Source organism: Manis pentadactyla, chromosome 4 (genome assembly GCF_030020395.1).
Source record: "Manis pentadactyla isolate mManPen7 chromosome 4, mManPen7.hap1, whole genome shotgun sequence".
Classification (NCBI taxonomy): Eukaryota; Metazoa; Chordata; class Mammalia; order Pholidota; family Manidae; genus Manis; species Manis pentadactyla.
In genome coordinates this window covers 154,901,927-154,925,240 of record NC_080022.1, presented here as the reverse complement: position 1 = coordinate 154,925,240, position 23,314 = coordinate 154,901,927, and the positions used below count along the sequence as shown (strand labels likewise).

General features: G+C 37.1%; 2 protein-coding genes across 5 annotated transcripts in view; one reads left to right on the top strand and one right to left on the bottom strand.

The window, feature by feature from the left end:
• Window positions 1–23,314, bottom strand: part of LOC130683540 (protein phosphatase 1D-like) — a 223,398-nt gene that overhangs the window by 144,664 nt on the left and 55,420 nt on the right. The window lies entirely within an intron of this gene.
• LOC130683539 (serine/threonine-protein kinase TAO1-like) lies at window positions 1,536–21,873 on the top strand. Its single transcript, XM_057501268.1, is given in 8 exon segments — window positions 1,536–1,870; window positions 3,809–3,937; window positions 6,451–6,654; window positions 9,027–9,266; window positions 13,156–13,368; window positions 14,272–14,454; window positions 20,691–20,951; window positions 20,954–21,873. Coding segments are annotated over 8 exon segments (1,629 nt in total). The 5' UTR covers window positions 1,536–1,657; the 3' UTR covers window positions 21,140–21,873.

Below are 23,314 nucleotides of genomic sequence, written 5' to 3'. Positions count from 1 at the left end.
TTTTGTTTTTTTGTTAAGGTATCATTGATACACAATCTTATGAAGGTTTCACATGAGCAACATTGGTTACTACATTCATCCATATTATCGAGCCCCGTGCTAACACCCCATTGAAGTCACTTTCCATCAGCATAGTAAGATGCTATAGAGTCACTGCTTGTCTTCTCCGTGCTATTACTGCCTTCCCATCTCCCCCTTCTACACTATGTGTGTTAATCATAATGCCCCTTAATCCTCTTCTCCCTCCCTCCCCACCCACCCTTCCCACCCCCTTCCTTTGGTGACTGCTAGTCCCTTCTTGGACTCTGTGAGTCTGCTGCTGTTTTGTTAGATGGCTAGCTATTAAAAGAGAAAAGCAAAAACAAAGATGGAAAATAACAATTAGGGAGCACATGGAGAAACTGGAACTCCTGCTCTGTATTGCTGGTAGGAATGTAAAATGTGAGCTGCTGTGGAAAACACTTGACGATTTCTCAAAAAGTTAAACATAGCATTTCCCCATGACCCAGAAATTCTACTCCTAGATATATACCCAAAACAATTGAAAGCAGGTACTTAAGCAAATGTATATCCACAAATGTTCGTAACAGCAGTATTCACAATAGCCAAAAGGGGGAAATAACCCAGAGGTTCAGCAACAAATAAATGGATATACAACAGGTCACATAGTATATGAAACATCTAAAATAGAGAATCCATAGATTGGTGGTGATGAGAAGGGGAGAATGGGGAGCAAGTGCTTAAAACATACAGGTTTTTGTTTTCTTCTGAGGTGTTAAATATGCTTTGTAACTAGATACGGGCAGTCATTGCAGAACATCATGAATATACTAAATGCTACTGAATTCCTCACGTTAAATGATTAATCATTCATTGTGTGAATTTTGCCTCTATTTAAGAATCCAGTCTGTACATTTTTTTCTTTATAGTAGGGGCAGTGGTTGCAGAACATCATGAATATACAAACTGCTACTCAGCTGTTCACTTTACATAATTAATCTTACATTATGAATTTTGTCTCTGAGAATGCAGTTGGTACATTTTTTTCATTATAATCAGTGTTTTTTGTGTCCTTTCCAAGAAATATTTGCTGACCCCAAGGTCATGACAATATTCTGTGTTTTCTTCTGCTGTATGATTCTGGATTTTAGGTTTAGGTCAAGTGATTCTTTTCAAATCAATTTCTGTATACAGAATGATTAAGCATTTATTCACTTGGAATACAGAGAACCAGTTGTTACAGCAGGGTTTGCTAAAAACACTTTCTTTTCCTCTTTGAATTAACTTGACTTTTTGGTAGCAAATCAATTGACTGAATATATGTGGGTCAGTTTCCAGATTTTACTATGTACCTTTGCTCTATTCAGTCTGTCCTTATAACAATACCAGTGTTTTGATTACTGAAGTTTACATCTTCCAACTTTTTATTCCCCCTCAAAATTTTGGCTATTCTAGGTCCTTTACATTCCAATTTAAATTTTAGAACCAGCTAGTTTCTCTGCTTCTTCAGATGAAATTTTATTAGAAACTGTTGACTGGATTCTCCTACATGAATTACCTGCTCAGTTGATAGTGGACTGCTCTAATATGGTTTGGAAAGAAAAAGGTTTTGCTTTATTTCACTCTTTCCTCTCCATTGCTGTAGGTTACAAAGCAAATGCAAGAACAGGAGCCTAGAGAACAAATGTTTTGTTACATCGAAATGAGGCGGCAACATCGAAAAAAGCTGGTGACTCTGGAAAATAAGCTAAAGGCTGAGATGGACGAGCATCGTTTCAGATTAGAAAAAGATTTTGAAACTCAGTGTAACAACTTTGCGGCAGAAATGGAGAAACTTACCAAGAAACATCAGGTTGCTCTGGAAAAAGAGGTAGCTGATCAGTATTACTAATGTATTTATTCTAACTTGTGACTATTTCAAAATTAACCAAGATGGCATTTTGCTATTAGGGTATCTGTTCTCCAGAACCCAGCAAATCATTTGGGGAAAGGGATAAATATTTATATAAAAGGTAAAATTTCCAGTGCTGAGTCTGGGAACCAGTAGATATGGGATTGATGACTTGACAGTTTTATCGTGTAACAGTGGTTAAGTCAGGTAGATCAGATTAAAGATGACGACGTGACAGGTGAGAAGAGGCATCCTCTCAAACCACATATAATACAAAAATATAGTTAATACAACTAACCCTAAAAGATCAACAGGAAAAAAGGCTGCCCCAGACTGCTTACACCTGGAGAAAAAACAAACCTCTAAAAGGGTAACATATGAAAGCCATGATCCGGAGGAACCCACACTCTTCCCCCACCCCAGCTCACTGGCAGAAGGAAGAGAAATGGAGTGGGGATGGGTGGAGGCCTGGGACTGCTGAACACCCAGCCCTGGAGATCTGCTGTGCTGGGGGAGCACAAACCCACATTGCATGGTGCTCTGGCGATTAGTGGGGTTGGAAAGCTAAGACAGGAGGAACACTTGGAGAGACTGAGATTCCAGCCGCTTGTGGGAAATGGGGACCCACATCTGGCTGCTCTGGAACAAAAGAAAGGCAGGCAGTATAAGAGACTTCCTAACAGTGAGAGGACTACTAAAGGGGCAAGCATTGCACAGGGCTAGCTGCTCAGGAAAAAGGACAGGTAGACAAAATTGTCCAAGTACACTCTGCCCAGCAGATTGGGAACTGTTCAGAAATTTCAGGCGCTACATCCCCCAGGCTGGCTACCCAGCTCCAAGGCCTTCCACCGTGATACGCAGCCTGCTGCACCTTCCAGACAGCTGGCACTGGCTTGCAAACCAGCTGCCCCTGCCCTGGTGTCAGTCCAGCCAGAGGGAAGCTCTGCCTACAGTAGCTACAAATGCAAAGCATACAGGCCGAACCTGTGTGTTCGGCCCAGTGGTCTGGCTGTGGAGAGAGGCACAGTAGCCGGGAAGCAGGAAACAGCTCTTCCCAACCGCCAGTGACCAGCACCGCTCCACTGCGACCCCCGACTTCCCTCCATGGGCTAAGCAGCTCCAGAGAGTAGACCTTCTGGGTAATAGAGGGTGCCACATCCAGATATGAAACATCAAAGGGATCAAACGCTTTAGAACATACTAACAGATATCTACAGAATGCTCCACCAAAAAGCCACAGGATACACATTCTTCTCAGGTTCAACCCCAGATCCCAAAAACACCAGAAAAAGAATCAAGTGAAAATGAACTCATCAACCTTCCTGAAAGACATTTTAAAAAGAAGTCATAAACATGCTCATAGAGGTACAGAAAAATATTGAAGAACTCAGGAACAAATTCAAGACAGAGATCCATCCATTATGGAATACAATGGGGGGATTTAAAAGCAGATTGGATATGATAGAGGAGAAAATAAATGAAAAAGAATGTAGAAAAGAGGAATACAAAGAAGCTGAGGCACAGAAAAAAAGGATCTTTAGGAATGAAAGAATATTGAGAGAACTGTGTGACTAATCCAAACGGAACAATATTTGTACTATAGGGGATTTTTTGGGGGGGGCTTGGGCAGCATACTCCAGTATGGGGGAAAAAAGGTGAAAACACTGACCCTGTAAAAGATCAGCATTTTAAAGATGAGTTCCATTTTGTTGGTTCTCTGAAATTCAAATAATAAGGATGCTGAGTAATACTTAATAATTTATTGGATATTCTTGTTTTGGTAATGATTATACTGATTTTATATTCTTAGGTGGGAGGAAGTATTCTTGCAAATGTGTATTAAACGGCTGCTTTGAAGCTTATCTGCTGATTTTGAAGCTATGAGCTAATTTGATCCATTTAAAAAATTTCCTATAGGCTAAAGCGATGTCCAAGGAGGAGGAAAAATTTAAGCAACATCTTCAGGCCCAGCAGAAGAAAGAACTGAACAGCTTTCTGAAGTCCCAGAAGAGAGAATATAAACTTCAAAAGGAACAGCTTAAGAAGGTATTTACTTTATAGAACTTTTCAAGCCACTTACCTGCTTACTGATTATATTCAATAGTGATCTACTCATAGAACCATTAGCATAAATTTTTCTTTTGTTTGTGGCCACTAACTATATATCAGTTTAAGTGAGGACATTGATTATAACCTATTTTCAATGGCTGATATCCTCAATTGAGTGGGATCTAAAAGAGTGATCTCTTGAACATTTAAATTATTTTATGAAGCTATTATTTATAATAGCCTTCCTAAGCACTTAGTAACTGAGTCACTAGAAATGAAAATACTTCAGCTGTGAAAAAGAGCCATACATTTCTTCCTTTAAAAGTAAATCATACCTTCTTACTTTGGGCTCAGATTACAATAATTTGTTCTTATTCTGATTTTAACACAGAATAAGGATAAGAGGCATTTCTGCTCATCCCATTTTCTTTAATAGGAAAGCATGCTAATCATGTCTTTATGGTTACATGATTTCATGTGTGTTTGCCCTTTATGTGCTGCTTTCTTGAACTTCTTTTTATTGCAGATGTACTCTAACTTTGAGGAAAGCCATGGTTGTTCCAAGGCAATTTCTGAAAGGGGATTATTATTCAGGATAGTGGTCAGGACACGAAAATGATATGTGTCAGCTATTGCATATTTATTATATTGCAGAGACTATAAATCAGCCATCTTTCCTAGGTCTAAGATGATTTTTCAGAGAATATTGACCTACAGTTCTTCACCTGTTATTCAAGAAAGAAATCAATTCTTTATTAGTTTCATTGATAAGATACTCAAACACATAAATATAAAAAATCACATAAAGTTGTAGTTCTCAACTTAAAGATGTCAATGAGAAGACAGAGATAATACAGGCGTACACACAAAGAATCATTTGGCTATGTTTTTCAAAATCTCTTGCCAAGGAAACTCCCCACCCACCGAGACTTCTCCAGTTACACCCCCTCTTACAAACTGATGGGCTGAAATTTTTAGCCCATGTAATAAATTATTAGCACGCAGATAAATTAATATTGATAACATAACCATAATATCTTTGGTACAGTGCTTTTGTGTGTGTAGGAATTTGACTTATAATTAGATATTTAAGTCTTATTAAGGACATATTGGTGGCACAAAGCCTTGCTATATATACCCTGCAGAGTGAGGTGCATTGATAAGATTTTTCTGACTTGAAAGAGTATAACCTGGTATGTATTCCCATTACTGTAATCTAAAAGCTAAACTCAATACTAGAACATGGAATTTGAAAAGATGGTAAATAGGATTCCCAACTGTAAATAAATACCCAACAAAATGCAGTTCTATAGTTGTTTCTTAGTGAAATGAGGTTTTAGTTTTATAAATGAATGTGTTGGTTTAGATAATCCTTAAAGCATATAATTCATAGTCTAACTAATAAACTCATTTTCTTTTAGAAGGTAGTTTTGTGTGTGTGTGTGTGTGTGTGTGTGTGTTTATTTAGAATGGTTATTATCTTTATAGAGGAAGGGACATACTAGAGTCTTGGTGGGTGGGGAGTTTCCTTGGCAAAAGATTTTGAAAAACATAGCCAGGTGAGTCTTTGTGTATATGCCTGTATTATCCCTGTCTTAACATTGACATCTGTAAATTGAGAACTACAAGCTTATGTGCTTTTTATTTTTATGTGTTTGAGTATCTTATTAATGAAAGTAATGAATAATTGGTTTCTTTCTTGAATAACAGATGAAGAACCAGAAGGTTAATAGTCTCTGAAAAGTCATCTTAGACCTAGGAAAGATGGCTGATTTATGTTCTCTACAAGGTTGACGCATTTTAGGTTGAAATATACTAGTATTAATTAGCATCCTCGGGTTTGTATCATTAAACGTATTGTCAATATTCTCATCTTGCCCAGTATAAATGAATTTTTATGGTAGTTTGTGAGATGATATTTAAAATGCTGTAGAAGAACATTGGTCTTGCCTTGTGCAGTGGTTATAGTGCTGAATATTAAATCCATTCTAAAAGGTCTCTATTTTCCTATAGTTTTCTTGATTTTCCATTTAATTTCCAAAGTCTTTTATACTGAACCCATCCTTAACTTTGCCAAAAACTTAGCCTTTCTATTGTTGAAAATCAAGAAGTGAGACATAACTATATTTTACCTTGATTTTAATTTGTGCGTGATTTTTACTTGAAAGCACTGCCTTCTTCCCTTTTTGGGGAGGGATTTAAAGAAAGATGTTTTACTTCATTCACCAATCATTGTGTGCTTTCAAAGCTACGAGCCATCATAAATATAGCTGTGCAAAGCTAAAAAGTATGCATGTTTTCTAGTGTATGTTTTCTCTTTTCTTGTCCTACTTCATGGATAACTCAAGAAATGGAAAAATACTACCTATTTCCTTAAGGTCATCGCCCTGCCTGCCCTTGAGAGAGGGCACAAATTAAGTACTTTTACTGAAGATTACCAGCTACCAAATAATATATTTATGTAGTTAATTTTTATGTATTTTGAACTCAGTTGTTTTTTATCTTGCCAGGCGCTGAATGAAAGCCAGAGCACCCCAAGGAAAGAAAAACAGGAGTGGCTGTCAAAGCAGATAGAGAACATCCAGCATCTCCAAGCAGCGGAAAAGACTGATCTTCTTCAACATCAGAGACAGTGCCTAGGGCTGCAATGCCGTCTCTTCCAAAGAAAGATATTACTTGGGCGCTGTAACTTGGAGCAGGACCTTGTCATGGAGGTTTGTTTAAATGGTGTGAAATCAGAATCTTCCTGAAAATATGTCAGTCACATCCCACCCTCAAGGCCTTAGAGCGCATCTGCTTCCCTTTGCCTAAGTCCTTCTTCCCTGGAAACCCAACCCACACGGTTCACCTTCTCCCTCACTTCATATCTCCCCAATTCTGATCACCAAATCCTTCTCCCTTCTTTAAATATTCTTGCACTCCTCCCTCTCTCTCTCTCTCTCTCTCTCTCTCTCTCTCTCTCTCTCACACACACACACACACACACACACACACACATGTGCACACTTTTTATGGGGATCTCTCTCTCCCCAAGTAGAATGGAAATTATATGAAGTCCCAGGTTCTGTTCAGGGCTTTTATATCCAGTGGATAGATATATCCAGGCCTTACACCTAGTGGCTGGCCCGTAACAGGTATTCAATAAATATATATTAAGTAAATATTTAATAAATATTAAATCCATGAGTGAAAGAAGTATTAATCTATAAATGTGAGAAAATTAATTGGATAATTTATGCCTTTTCATCCAAAATGGATGCCATAAAGATATATACTACCTTTTAACATATTTTTATAATCATGAAATTATTCATTGGGCATATGTAGAAATTTATGCCAATGAAAATAACGGTTCTCATTATCAGGTATACCTATGAGCAAAGAGCAATTTATTTCCAAGAGTGGCTTAAAATAAACTTAAAATATAAGTTAATTATTCAAATTCACTAATATTTAAAGAAATTCAAATTAAAACAATTGTATCAATTCGAGAAGATCAGTCTACAAAATTGGTAAGTCCTAGTAGTGGCATGGGAAAGTGGGCAACGTTGGGAAGAATATAAATTGCTACTGCCATTTTGGAGCATAATTCAGCAGCTTTTACAATTTAATTTCCATGTATCTTCTATCCATCAAATCCACTTCTCAAATTCTATCCTAAAGAAATAATAACATAATTATGTGGTGTATCAAGTGTAGATGTTTACTGAAAATTTGTCATAAGCAAAAAATGGAACGACTACGACATCACAAAGCAGAGGCTTACTATAAAACTTAAAAAGATCTGTATGTCCTGATCTGATCTGGATATTTGTCCATTATATTTTTAGGTAAAGAAAGCATATTATATGCCTATATTTTTTTTTATTCAATTTTAAAACTGTATGTTTTTGTGCAATAGTTGTGTCACGATAGCATGGGGAAGGTTGGGAAACATATGCACCAAATGTTGGCCCGTGGAGAAGGGGCAGCAGAGGCAAAAGGGCCAAGTCTGACTTCCTTCTACAGAGGAAAAGAGAGAGTGTGTGTGAGTGTATGTGTGTGTGTTGTATATTTGATCTTTTTAAACTGAAAAAATTGTTGTAACATTTATTGATCATGAGGTAGGTATTCTGAGAGCTTTGCACTTATGAATTCATTTCAGCCTCACATTAATTTTATGAAACAGCTATGTTATGGTCTCCATTTGAGAAGTGATGAAATTGAAGCACAGAGAGTTTAAGTAATTAACGCAAGGACTCACTGCTAGTTGGAAGCAGAGCCAGGATTTAGAAAGCAGGCAGTCTAGCCCTAGAGTCTTGTGTTCTTTTTTGTTTGTTTGTTTGTTTGTTTTTTAATTTCCTATTAAGGTATGATTGATATACACTCTTATGAAGGTTTCACGTGAAAAAACAATGTGGTTAATACATTTACCCATATTATCAAGACCCCACCCATACCCCAATGCAGTCACTGTCCGTCACCGCGGCAAGTTGCCAGAGATCCACTATGTCCCTTCTCTGTGAAACACTGTTCTTCCCGTGATCCCCCACACCATGTGTACTAAACATAATACCCCTCAGTCCCCTTCTCAGCACCCCCCACCTGCCCTCCCACACCCCTCCCCTTTGGTAACCACCAGTTCATTCTTGGAGGCTGAGTCTGCTGCCATTTTGTTCCTTCAGTTTTGCTTCATTGTTATTAGAGTCTTGTGTTCTTAACCACTACACTACACTGGGTATACTGCATGTAATAGAATTGAACGTATACACTGAAGAAATTCAAAGGATGACTTAGAAGTCCTCTTCAAATACAAAATTAGGAAACATAAATGAAAGAGAGTGGAAAGGACATTAAGTCTCTTGGGACAGATTTGATATGTCTTAAGCTCATTGCTAAAAATAGTATAAATAGCTAATGAACAGATAAGGAAATTATGCTACCAATTGCCCATTTTCTACAGTTACAGTAATAAAACCCTAATATTTACTGTGCAGCCATTATTAAATCAGAGGATTACATATCCTGGTTATTCTATTTCTTAGGATTTTTTTCTCCTGGCATTATACATCAGTAAATTATGCCTTTGTCTTTTGTTATGAATTAGGAGTTAAATAAGAGGCAGACTCAAATGGACTTGGAGCATGCAACGCTACTGCGACATCACGAATCCATGCAAGAACTGGAGTTCCGCCAGCTCAACACGATGCAGAAGATGCGCTCTGAGCTGATCAGACTGCAGCATCAAGCCGAGCTCACTAACCAGCTGGAGCATAATAAACGGAGAGAACAAGGACTAAGGCGAAAGCATGCCATGGAGGTTCGACAACAGTCTAAGAGTCTGAAGGTACCTTTAGCCTAAGCTTCTTGACAAAGGAGAACAGATAAAAGGCATCATGTAAACACTAAAAGTCTAAGCCAGATGTCTGCCATAATGAAATTGAATAAGCATTTTTTCTTTTCATTTTAAGCATGTTTGGTTAGTTTTGATGTAGAGGGTCTGTAGCTAGACTTCTGCTTATGTATTTCTCAGCAGAGTACCAAAAATGGCCAGAACTTTTTCACTGCGGAAAGTGCCATAAATGAGATTCAAAATTCTTATTTTAAGTGTACCCAAATGTCCAATGTTGATACTACAACTATATATCAACCTACTAACCTGTTGGCTTCTCTCTGTTGTTCCAAGTTCTATAGTTTTGGGATCTTATTTCCTCTGAATGTGATTTGTATCCAAAAGAGGCAGTAAGTTGTTGATTAGTGCAGAAACCAGTGAATGAAAAATGCCTTTTTACCCCCTCTCCCTTCATTGTCTGTACTCATCCTAAGAGGAATAGTGGAATTATCACATTGTTACTCCCATCCATTCTTTCTGTGCTTGGTAGCATAGGTAAGACCAGGGCATGTGTAGCTGGAGTGTATTTTTTTCATTAGCACATCAGAGTGAAGCAAGTTATTATTATATGCCCTCTGGTAGACAAATAAGGAAAGACAAGTGTTGGTGGTATATAATATCTAAGGACTTAAAATTTTGTATTTGCTTTGCATAGAGGAATTTATTCATAGGATACAAAATTCAAAAGATGCCAAAGTGTATTTATTACAAAGTTAAAGGTTTCCCTCTCCTTGTCCTTTAAGCCACCTGGTCCAGGCCCCTCTACCAAAATTAACCAGAGTTAACAATTCCAAGGAATTTTCAAATTTTATAACTTGTAATAAATATGTGAAGTATAATCACATGTATCTTAATAAACAAAAAACTGAAACAACCCACTATATATGTTGTCATCCATAGTAGTACCTCAATTAATCTATACATGTCTGCACATTTTAAACGTTTATTTACATTCAATAAGGCCCAGATCCCACAGTATCTTCTTTACCCCCTTTTTCAAACTCTTTGACAATTTAACTATAGCACTATCATGTAACAACACTTACCTGAATAACTGTCCTGAAGTGAAGTGAACTTCACTCACAGAAGCAATCTGTGTCAAAACCAGAAGGTAAATCAGAGGGATCTCTGGTTCCTATTCAGCTCCATTCATACAGGTTGTCCTTAACAAAATACAGAAGCAAAGCTACAATTTACCCTTTCCTTGTGAATCTAAGTAAAATTTTACTTTGCTGTATCTTCAAAACAGCTAATGAACATCGTTTACATAGTGGCTCAAATGTTGACTACCCACATAACCATCACTAGTTAATGCTTATGAAAATCAGAATTCTTAATGATTTTCCAGATTTATTTTGTCTTTGTAGTAGCTACACAGTAGAGTTCCCCACCAAAAGATATTTAAAGCATGTCTATAAAATTAATTACAATTTTAAAGTGAGCAGCACCCAGAAGTAAACCAAACTGAAAGCTTGTTGGTTTTCTTTGGTCAGACCATAAATCTGATATGACTTCATTTCTCTGGGGCTTGGAATAGGTCAGTTGTTTGCTGTTTAACCCTTCCTTTTTTTCCCCTGTTGTTGCAGCCTTCTCACTTTGAAAGCTTGTACAACACTAGTCTTATTCTCACAGATACTATTAAAAAATCAAGGGGGAAAATAATATTTCACAATCATAATCAGACCTCGGATAGAAAGCTTCCTTCTCGTGATACATGAGCTCAAGATTTTCCATAAAAGAAATTGTTCTGTTACTTTAGTGGGAAAGAAAATCACCACGTTCCTCTTAGTTGTATATATCTATCTACTTGCACAATTTGAACAAAACAGACTCTTTTTCTTTAATTAACGTACCATTGATAAACAATCCTTTGAAGGTTTCACATGAGCACACTGTGGTTTCAACATTCACCCATACTATCAATCCCTCCCACCCCATTGCGGTCACTGTCCATCAGCGTAGTAAGACACTACAGAGTCATTACTTGTCTTCTCCGTGCTGTACTGCCTTTCCCATGACCCACCTATAATGTGAGTGCTAATTACAGTGCCCTTTAATCCCCTTCTCCCACACTCCCCACTCATGATCCCCAATCCCTTCCCTTCGGTAACCCTAGTCCCTTTCTGGAGAAAACAGACTCTTTTAACACCAGGTCATTTCATTTACATAAGTAACAGGTGCAACTTTTTTAGGTAAATTTTTATTTACTAAGTAATAGTTCAACTTCAATAGTGGCAAAAATTCCAGCTTTCTCCAAGACTTTAAGGGGGATAGGAGGACTTCAGTGTGCACACTTAGATAAGCTGACAGTATTTGTAGACATTAGGCACCATTTCTGTGGAATGACTTGGGTAAACACCCATTGTCTATCTGCCATTTCTTCATCTGCCATCAGGTGATGTTTTGTCACTATTAAGTGATTAAGGAACAACTGGAGTATGTTTATCCTGCTTTCACTTGAGTGAAACATTGAGGGATATAGTTTATTCTTGGTATAAGTATTAATCTTGTTGACAGAATTTTTCAGGGCATTCCTTTCTGTCATTAGCTAGTGATAGGGAGTGAGTATAGTTTTCTTGGCAAAATATTTGAATATTTAAAGGTTTTTTAAAGAATGGAGTCTGTTACACAAAGTCAGAAGAGAATTCTAAATTTCATTGTTCCATTCCTAACTTGGAGGAATTTTATTAACCAAGGGCAGTATTTAACAGCAGTGCTAAGCCAACTAAACCAAGAGTTTGTCTTTCTAGCTAGACATTTCTTGACCCTTCACAGAATAAAGGTACATGACTATGACTTAGTACCTCAATTGGTGTAAAATGCAGAAAAGGATATGTGTTTGATTTTGTAGTATTGGAGCAAGGAGTGTGAACTAGTTCCTTGACAAGAGTGTTTGGTCATACACGCATTTGCACACTGACTCAACCATTCAATATCTGGCAGTATATATATTGAGGGAAATAATTTCAACTATAGGTTCTGCCTTTGTGTAGCAAATGAGTGTTGTTACTTGTAGGCTTGATGGGTATACCTTATAAAATATATCTCATCTTACTAAGTTTTGTTAAAATTTGAGTTCATAGAATAATTAACCTGTGATTTAAAGCCAGTTATTCTGGCTCTGAACTCAAATTATTTTATCTCAAAACTGTTTATGTAGTTCATGTCTGTTATCATTACCGCAAGAAGGGTTGTCGTCCCTTCCCTTGCCTCATAACTTTTCTTTGACCTTTGAAAGATTAGTTAACTTTCAGGTTTTTGCTCATGGTGCTAAAGAGTAAGCCCTTATGAAGTAGTTTCTACCTAGTTCAGTATCTCAAGGAAAAAGACAATTGTAATAACAATATCAGTCAGTTACTAGTGCCCTACTTTTATGGGGTCCATCACAGACTATATTTACAGTTGAGATTGTCATTAAAAGAAATTGGAGCAAAATGTCTTAGACAAGGAACAGAGTAAATATACTTATTTTCTGCTTCAGGGATCTGATAAAATATTGACTGTTATTTTACATCCACTAAGTGCATGAAAAGAAATATAATTTTCTGCCATCAATATACACAGTAATCAAGTTAATTTTTATATTTACTCACGTCACTAAATTAAGAACAAAATAAGTATTGCCTGAAGTCCTATGATAAATGAAGTTCTTGGTATTTTTATGTTTTAAGGTTTGTTATAAAATTGCATGGAATCCAATGGTTTGACCCAAGTATAGAGGTACCTGCAACCTTATGATCTGAGTTTTTGTTTCCTCTTCTTTTCGATTCTAGCGTTTTCATGTAAGCATATGCTATACCAAATACCATGTTAAAAATTATATGTCTGTTTCTTTTCGTTACAGTCTAAAAAACTCCAAATCAAAAAGCAGTTCCAGGACACCTGCAAAATCCAAACCAGACAATACAAAGCTTTAAGAAAACACTTACGGGAATCTACACCAAAGAGTGAGCGCAAAGCTCTTCTGAAACTGCTTGAGAAGGAGCATACCCGGAAGGTAGCCATCTTAGCTGAGCAGTGTGACCACAGCATTCGTGAAATGCTCTCCACTCAAGCCGTAAGTTTATTTTACTTAGGCAAAACAAATATAGTGCCCCTTTCCTTCCACCATATTAATAAATTCCCAACAATTAAAATATTAAGGTGGAAATGAAAACTCTGCTGCACCTTGGGAAATCGTGCTGCTGGTCCATATTCTTCTTGTTCTCAGCATTGCTTGGAAATATGCATGATGTATATATAATTCTCTTTGATACACTTGGACATGAGGTTCTCCATAGGCTCTCTGCTGGTGCCTTGCCGGGGTTTAGTACAGATACCAACAGCGTATCAAGACTGGAGAAGCAGCTTTGTTAGGCAGAGTTTGAAAAGTAGTATTTGATTGGGAATCCAGGTGGTTCCATTTGAGTGCAGATACAAAATATTTGCTATGTAAGTTTACAGACGTTTTCTTAATGGGCCAGATAGTAAATATTTTAGGCTTTGTGGGCCAGGAGGAAAAATTGAGGTTATTATGTGGGCATTTACACTGCCATTTAAAATGTGGCCATTTCAGAATGTAAAAACCATTCCTAATTAGTGGGCTGTTCAAAAAGAAAAACAAAAAATCAGGTAGCTGTTCAGATTTGGCCCATAAGCTGTAGCATGCTTGTCCCTGTTCTATAGTTATTTCCATTGGAGAGAAAAGATTCAGAGTCTTATATCAATCAGATTCTATATTTTTCTTTAAAAAAATAATGATTATTTAGGCATCATCCAAATAGCTTATGATAGCTTTATCCTTATAATGCCATCATTGGTGCTATGTTTTCCTTTTTCAGAGATGTTTACTCCAAGACGTAGGAGAGAACAGCTGTGCCCTATAGAAGAGTAGTCTGTCTTAACTTACACCTCCTCCTTTCCAGAGGTCATGAAAAGATAGCTCACAGGAGGATATATCTGTTTTCTTTCTCTCTTTCAGCTGCATTTGGATGAAGCACAGGAGGCAGAGTGCCAGGTTTTGACAATGCAGCTGCAGCACGAACTGGAGCTGCTGAATGCATATCACAGCAAAATAAAAATGCAGGCTGAGGCACAAGATGATCGAGAGCTTCGGGAGCTTGAACAGAGGGTCTCCTACCGCAGGGCACTCATACAAAAACAGGTATAAATAATAGAAAAAAGTAATTGTGGGGGTGTGGAGCCAAGATGGCAGCATGAGTAGAGCAGTGGAAATCTCCTCCAAAAACCATATATATATATATTTTTTGGTATCATAAATCTACAATTATATGAAGAACATTATGTTTACTAGGATCCCCCCTTAGCCAAGTCCCCGCCACATACCCCTTCACAGTCACTGTTCATCAGCGTAGTAAGATGCTGTAAAATCACTACTTGTCTTCTCTGTGTTGTAGAGCCCACCCTGTACACACACCCCCATATTATACATGCTGATTGTAATGTTCCCTTTCATTTCCCCACCCTTATCCCTCCCTTCCCACCCATCCTCCCCAGTTCCGTTCCCTTTGTTAACTGTTAGTCCATTTGTGGGTTCTGTGATTCTGCTGCTGTTTTGTTCCTTCAGTTTTTGTTTGTTCTTATACTCCACATATGAGTGAAATCATTTGGTACTTGTATTTCTCTGCCTGGCCTATTTAACTGAGCATAATACCCTCTAGCTCCATCCATGTTGTTGCAAATGGTAGGATTTGTTTTCTTTGTATGGCTGAATAATATTCTGTTGTGTATATGTACCACTTCTTCTTTATCCATCCATCTACTAGTGGACACTTAGGTTGCTTCCATATCGTGGCTATTGTAAATAGTGCTACAATAAACATAGGGGTGCATCTGCCTTTTTGAATCTGACAGCTTGTTTTCTCTGGGTGAATTCCTAGGAGTGGAATTCCCGGGCTAAATGGAATTTCTATTTTCAGTTTTTGGAGGAACCTCCATATTGCTATCCACAAGGCTTGAACTAGTTTACATTCACAGCAGCAGTGTAGGAGGGTTCCCCTTTCTCCACAACCTCGCCAACATTTGTTGTTTGTCTTTTGGATGGTGGCGATCCTTACTGGTGTGAGGTGATAGCTCATTGTGGTTTTAATTTGCATTTCTCTGATGACAAGTGATGTGGAGCATCTTTTCATGTGTCTGTTGGCCATCTGAATTTCTTCTTTAGAGAACTGTCTATTTGGCCCCTCTGCCCATTTTTAATTGGAATATTTGCTTTTTGTTTGTTGAGGCGTGTGAGCTCTTTGTATATTTTGGATGTCAACCCTTTATCAGATCTGTCATTTATGAATATATTGGTAGTGTTTTCTTTTTCTTTAAAATTACTGACTCAGTAATGAACCTTAAAATTAATGAGTTTGATGTATTAAGGGAATGTCGTTAAGTAGTAATTGCTAGAGGAATGATGTGGAGTTATGTGAAGACAGTTGAACTGTGGAAGAATAGCTCTGGCTCTGTCTTGCTTACTTCTTTTGTGTACCTAGTTGTACCTAAAGAAATTGGAGAAAAAGTTGGATAGTGGAGGAAAAAACTTTAGTAATTGTTTGGGAGAGACAAGGAAAAAGGATCAGGAATATACTTTATTCATTCATCCTTGGTCTGGAACTGTACAGATTGGTAGATTACTAGAAAACAGGAGGTAAAACCAGTTGTACACAGATGAAGAGTTAGGCTGAAAATATTATTTCTAGATGTATCTTTATTTTTTTTACTTATTCTGTCATATAAATTAGAACTAGAATCCCTAAATTCACTTGTATCCTTTAAAGTACTGAGGCTATATGTCAGTGTGTGTTTAGAGAAAGAATAATGGATAGAAGATTTGGAGAAAGAAAGAGAGGAAAGACATTTGTTTTGAGTAGTAGTAGAATATCAGTTGTATCCAGGATTGAATGTTATGTTCCAGAATTCCTGAGCCGTAAGTTCTCAGCAGCTGGTATGGTCTTGGGTGCATTGGTCCATTGTAAGTTACCATGTGCCTAAGGGTTCTGTCTATTAAAAATTGTCATTGCTTGTGGACTATTAATTGGCCCGTAGATTTTCCTCTATTTTCTACAGTTCTTGTGATAAAAGCAGAATACCTCATTTATATTAAAAAAATATGGTCTTAAGGTGTTGCTATTTCGCTGGCTCAGCTGTCTTTATTACTGGCTCCTTTGACAGTTACTTACCTCTAAAGATTATCTCAATTATGTTTCTCATTCAAGATGGGCAGATTGAAACACATATAAATTTTTAGAAAAATGTAGTTGTCCCATGTACAGAATTCATAATCTGCCTGATTCCAACTTGCGTATTTAAAATTTAATCTAAAGTTCCATCTCATATGCTTCAAAATTATCACTAAAAGGAAAACCTATACTATTTCAGTAACAGTGTTACGAGAGAAATATTGGTAGTTTTATTTGTATTTGTAACTCCACCTAGTGGCTCAGTTAAAGAGTGCTAATAAGTATCAGGTGTAGTCTTATTTTAATATATGAACTAAGGCCTTTATGTTCTACAAAACTAGGTAAAATGTTGGTATAGGGCTGATAACATTGCCAGAAGTGCAGTGGAACTCTCATATATTGTTAGTGCATTTTGGAAAGCAATTTGGAAGTATGTATTGATCTTTGAAAATGTTAAGCAAAGAATTTAGAGAAAAGAAATCCTGAATACAGTAAAAGCAATATGCATAAATATGTTAATTATGGCATCATTTATAATGGTTTAAAACACCTCACCGTCTAAAATAATCAAGTGCTCATGACCAAGCCACTTAAAATCTTACTCAACCATTTAAATGATGGCTATAAAGATTGTAATAATGGGGAAAAAAGCTTATGAGGTGTTGAATAAAGTAAAGACAAATCACACTTAAAGTGAATTGAACTAATGCTTATAGTGGCTATATCAATGTGGTAGATTGGCTGTGATGATTTACATGATTCTGATAATGGACATGCATAAGGTCATTTAGTATTAAAAATAATAAAAGAAACAGTGGAATAAATCTACAGTGCTTTGAGTTGCTACATGATTTTTAGGGCTCATGTTTACATTTCAAGTGAAGTGCATGACTATAAAGCAGTTTGGGGTCAGTCAGTTGGCAACTACCAAGACCATGATACACCCATGGTATGATTTGTAAACATCATAACATCTCTATTTTCTGTACTTTGTGCTTACTGGTTGCACAGATAAGAAACAGTCATCTGAAAATAGAGGTGGAACCAGAGAGAATGTTAGTTGTTTCTAGATGAATAATAATTCTGTTTGAAGATTGCTTTCAGCCTCCAAATGAACCAAGAATTGTCCTCCAGGCCACGAACAGAGTAAGCCTCAGTTGAGGCTCACATGAGGTCTTACTGCAACTTTTCTTGTGCTTCGTTTACATTAAATTTCAGCAAAATGACAACATAACTATAAATGTTAAAATTTTATGTGAATTTAATACATGCATAAAAAGTGGCAGTATTTCCAATGTATAAATAGGCTTTTCTTTGTTTTATCATTTCCTTTAATTTTTCCTGAATATTTCACTTAGTATCAACAACATGGTTGGTAGCTTTTAAATAAGAATTGACAATTGGAATATCTTATAGGACATTTTGAACTGACAGTATTCACACAAAAATATCATATTTGACTTCAGAAAAGATAGGTTAGGAGTGAAGTCTCAGAAGTCTTATATTCAGTGAAACCACCCTTCTTAGTTTTAATTTTTATTGAAAAATATTCTGAGTTTCTTAAATGACAAAACTAATTCAGAAATAAAATTCAAGCTGTGCTTACTGAATAAAAGTGGATGAGCATTAATGTGTTTAACATTTTTATCATCAGTTTCTTTCAAATAATATACAAGGCATTCGAATTAGTTAAATCCTCAGTACAAGCCTATCATTTATTAGGTCCTTTGAATTAAAGGTTCTTAATAAATGGAGTTTTGAAAATTTAAAATAGAAAAAGATTTAAAAGAAAAATTTGAAGTTATTTGAATCCTTACAGATATATAAATTTAATTCTATATGAATTTGGTGTTTTATATGTAGATATTGAAAGAGTAGAAAAGTTATTTTACAAATACACTTTTTTTTAATTTGGCAATTACAGAGAAACAAATAGAAATTAAAATGTCTTTCATCCCACCACTCAGAAGTCACCACAGGCAATTTAATACCTTTCCCTTAAAAGAAGCATTGTATCTAATCTAAGTTCTCTTTCAACCTTCATTATGAAATGCCCTCTTTAAACCTTTGTAACACGTTAGCACTTGGTTTAATAATTTTCAAATTCACCCTACCAAAGTCCTATTTGTAATTCCCCACACACATTTTATCATTTTGCATGCCTTTGCCCATGTTCCCTCTGCTGAAAATATCTTTCCCTTCCCTTGTCTTCTGGTAAACTTGTGCTTTTCCTTCAGAATCCAGTCTCTGTCACCCTCTCTGAGAAGACTTCTTTGCCCTACTCTTCTTCCCCTATACAGTGAATTACTCCATCCCTTTGTATTTCTGCTTCACCTTATAAATCTGTTATTACGTCTGATCATATTATGTGGTAGTTTTTTATTTGCATGTGTTTCCATGCTAAATTGTGTTATTTTAAAGGGCACTTTAAAAAATGATATATAAGAGGGGACTTGATAATATGGCTGAATGTTGTAAACACAACGTTGCTCATGTGAAACCTTCATAAGATTGTATATCAATGATAACTTAGTAAAAAATATATATAAAAATTAAACATATCTGTTGAGCTAGATTTCTGTAGACAACAATGACTACTGGTTTAAGTCCTCAAATATCTTGAAACCTAATTGAATATTTATTTACAAATACTCTTTATTTCCTATTTTTAAAAAACTTTGTATCATGGAAATTTTCAAACATACACAAAAATATTAGTGAAATTATTAAGAATTAGTACAATGAAGTCCCCAAATGCTCATTACCCAACTTCAACAGTTACCAGTACCTTGCTAATATTTCATCTGTTTCCCCACTCCACATGCAGCTTTTTAGGGGAGCAGAATATGGGGCAGAGTATCTGGAATATTTTAAAGCAAATCCCAGCATAGAATCATTTCACTCCAAACACAGATAAGGAAATAAGGACTCTTTTACTTTAGCATAGTCATAATTCCATTGTGTTAACTAACAAAATTATAATGAATGTTTCAGATTACCTAATACTCAGTCCATACTTAAATTTCCCTTTGTATCTAAAAAATGTCTTCTTGGTTTATTTAGGCTGGGGCCCAAACACAGTCTAGACATTGCATTTGATTGTCTTTTAAGCCTTTCGGTCTCCCCTGCCCTTTCTTGTATTATTGTGGACTGGGTCATTTGCTCTGTAGGAATTCTCACATTTGGATTTGGCTGATTCCAACCTCATGGTGTCACTTAATGCATTCCTCTTTACTTTATATTTCCTGTAATCTGGTAATTAGATCTAGGGGCATGATTATATTAAAAAGTTTTTTTCCTTTTAAAAATTTTGGTGAGGAATTTTCGTAAGGGTTACTGTGTTACACTTCCTTTTGCATCACATCAAAAGACATATAATGTCTAGTTGTCCCACTTTGAAGTGATATTTGATGAGTGACTTCAGGTATTCTCATTCATTAACAAGTTCTCCATCAACTTCTTCCCATTGTCATTGACTTTATTATGTATTTTTTCACTTTAAAAAAACTTTATAGTCAACTGTATTTGTAAGCCTGTGAGTTGTCCAGAACTGATTGTGATGGCTACCCAACCACTAATTTCTAAGTACATAGAGTGTCCTAACTTTCCAATGGAAACTTTATAGTTTTTGTTTGTTCAGTGCCTTCACTTACACTCAATCACTTAATGCTCTGATCTGTGTGGAATATGGTATCAGATGAGGTTCCATTTTTATTTTCTTCCGCATGGTTGGCCACTTGTGCCTGTGTTGTTTTTCCCATTAAATTAATTAGTGCTTTTGTCCTGCATTAAAAAATTACAAATTTCATTCTGTTTCTGTTTTACTAATTGCTGGTTCCTACACCAATACCGTATTTATTTTATTAGAGTGACATTACGGTATATGTAATAAGGCTAGATTCTCCATCACATTTTCTTTTTCTTTCTTTTCACCTAATGGATTTAGTAGCCATTGATGATAATTGCCTTGATTTATTATTTTAATAGAAGGTATTACCTTTGCTTTTAAGAACTTGATTTTATACATTTTAGCAATATAAGTTATATATGATTCCTACAGTACATCTCTTTGATTTTTAAATGTACATCCTTTAAAATAGCCTGAGTGGACATTTTATGATTACTTTAAAGCACAATAATTATTGCTTCTGTAGTTTATAGATTTTTTTAAATAAATGAGCTTTCTTTTTGCCTCCCCCCCAAACCACAACAGATAGAAGAAGAGGTACTGACATTTCAGAATGAATCTACGGAACGAATACAAAGCCTGCTGGAGCGTCGAGCAACACAAATGAAAGCTTTCAAGTCTGAAAGCGAGAGACTAGGTTTTAGTGACCTTGCCCCTGACGCATTCAGCCACAGCTCCTCCAGAGCTTCTGATTGGCCTCACAGTCCAACTGGGGGTCCAGGACCTCACTCGGGGCATCCCATAGGTGGCCCACCACAAGCCTGCGGCCATCCAATGCAAGGTGGGCCCCTAGTCATGGAGGTCACCATTCCACGCCAATGCATTGGGTACCCCGAGGTAGCAGTATGGGAGTTGGCAATGGCCCTCAGGCTCTGAGGCGGACAGCTGCCCGGCTAAGGACCGAACAGGGCATGAGCAGAAGCACGAGCGTCACTTCACAAACATCCAGTGGGTCACACATGTCTTACACGTAACTTAATAACTGAGAATGGCAATTCCGCTGAGCTGGCCGCCACTACAGACATCACCCCAGCAGCCTCCTCACTTGGCTACTACCGTGTGGAAGCTGAGTGCATGTGGTATATTTTATTCATTTTTGTAAAGCGTTTTGTTTTGTGTTTACTAACTGGGATGTCATAGTATTTAGCTGTTGGGTTTTGTGTTTTTTGTTTTTAACTTTTGGGGAAATTTTATGAAAAGGGGAATTGGTGTGTATGTGTATTTATCAAATACACACACACACACACGCGCACACACACATACACACACATAATGCACGTAGGAAAAAAAAACTGGTTAGATAGGGTATTTTCTGAAAACTGCAAAAACAGAATTCAGCAGTGGCTTGAGTCATCATCACCTTTGGGCAACTCTATCCTAAGAAATTTGTGAAAAGATCTAAAGCCTTTCTCCGTATACCCCACCCAGGTTCTTATGAGCCACTCACAGCAGGCAGCATATGCCAAAACAAGTTATTATGGAAACACACCTGTATCCCCTCACCAATGTATTTTGTTTATTAAACAAATGTATTTTGTCTGACTTTTGTTTATTAAATTGGCCTCGTTTGAAGTAGGAAAAAAAGTGGAAATCCATGAACACTGAAGGGTTGCATTGACTTTTTCAGAGAGTGGAAGAAAACCTAATTCTTTTTCTCAATGCTGCAAGTTTGTCAGGGATTTTTTTTTTTTTTTTTTGGTCCATTCAATTCTGCCTTCTTTGAGGCATGGTGAGATGCAAGTTCTTCAGGAGGTCACAAGTTTTGTGGGAATTGCTTCACAGCACTGATCTGGGTCCTCATCTTCAGCCCCATCAATACTAGTTGTGAGACCTTAACCACAGCTTCTCTGACCATGATTCAAAAGAAATAGGAAAACAGGTGGTCTCTGGCTGCAACAAATGAACCAGTGTGAGACTCATCAGCCATATTATGGTTCTCAGACTGTGTGTGTCTGTGTGTGGGCAGTGTACAGTGGGCAGCCCAGGCCCAGCCTGAGAGCCTCAGAGATGCCCATCTTCCAGGCCCTTCCCAACTTTGCAATGGAATTAATAACTGGGACATCTCGCTTCATAAGAAGTGGAGAATAGATTCAGAGCAGAAAGTAGATGCCATTTCATCATAGAGGTCTTTAATAGACTCGGAGAACAGGATCTAGCTGCTTTGACTGTTTCATTATATTCTAACAGACCAAATTAAGGTCTATTCACAGTCTCAGTCTTTTCATAGGGAACAACTCACGAAATAACTTCCCCAAGGTCATGAGTCAGATGAAGTAGAAACTAGAAGCCACATCTTCAAACTACCTCAGTGCTCTATCCACCACACAAGTTACTAATTGCCCTCTGGAAAATATCTCTATGTAGGTACCATTGATAATCAGGGAATTTTGAGCTTCCTGGCAAATTATCAGCCCGGAGCAGGAGGCCAGGTTGTTGATTAAACAGAGCCGCTACTGGTTAATGCTGGGCACAGAGGCTAGATCTACAGCAGCAGCACCTAGAGGATGGAGGGCGGACAGGGGGGCTCTGCCAGCTCCACAGGCGGGCGAGCATGGCTCAGCACACAGAGCTTCAGAGGACAGACAAAACATTTCTTTCTGGACATTCAAAAAATAATGACATGCCATCGTTGCAGGGAAACTGTAATTTATATATTATTCAGAGGCAAACAAGTTGGAGAGAGATTTTTGTTCAGCCATACTAGTGATAAACATAGGGCAAGGTATTCTCTGATTACACAGGATGGCTGAAAGGCTAGAGATGTTTATTTTTTGATGCGTTGATGTCTTTTATTGTTTGTTTTCATGAAATTCCATATTTTAAAATTTAGCTCTTCCTGGACACTTTAGTGCATGATTATTGGCTATTTTAAAACATCCTCTGGTCACTTTAGCAGAGTTATTTTAATTAAAATCTTTAGGTCATCTCCCAACTCCCAGGATCTGGATTAGGTCTGTGATCTGATCTTCAAGCCCATACACCAACCGGACAATTTTATAACCCATTGAGCTCTATAGCATTATTTCAGTTCACCAGCACTCAGATGAGAAGAGACCTTACATCTAATCTAGGCCACCTTATTTCCCCACACATGTCCTCCCATGATCTGTGCCCAGTGGCAGTCCAGGTTGCACATCCACACCAATGAT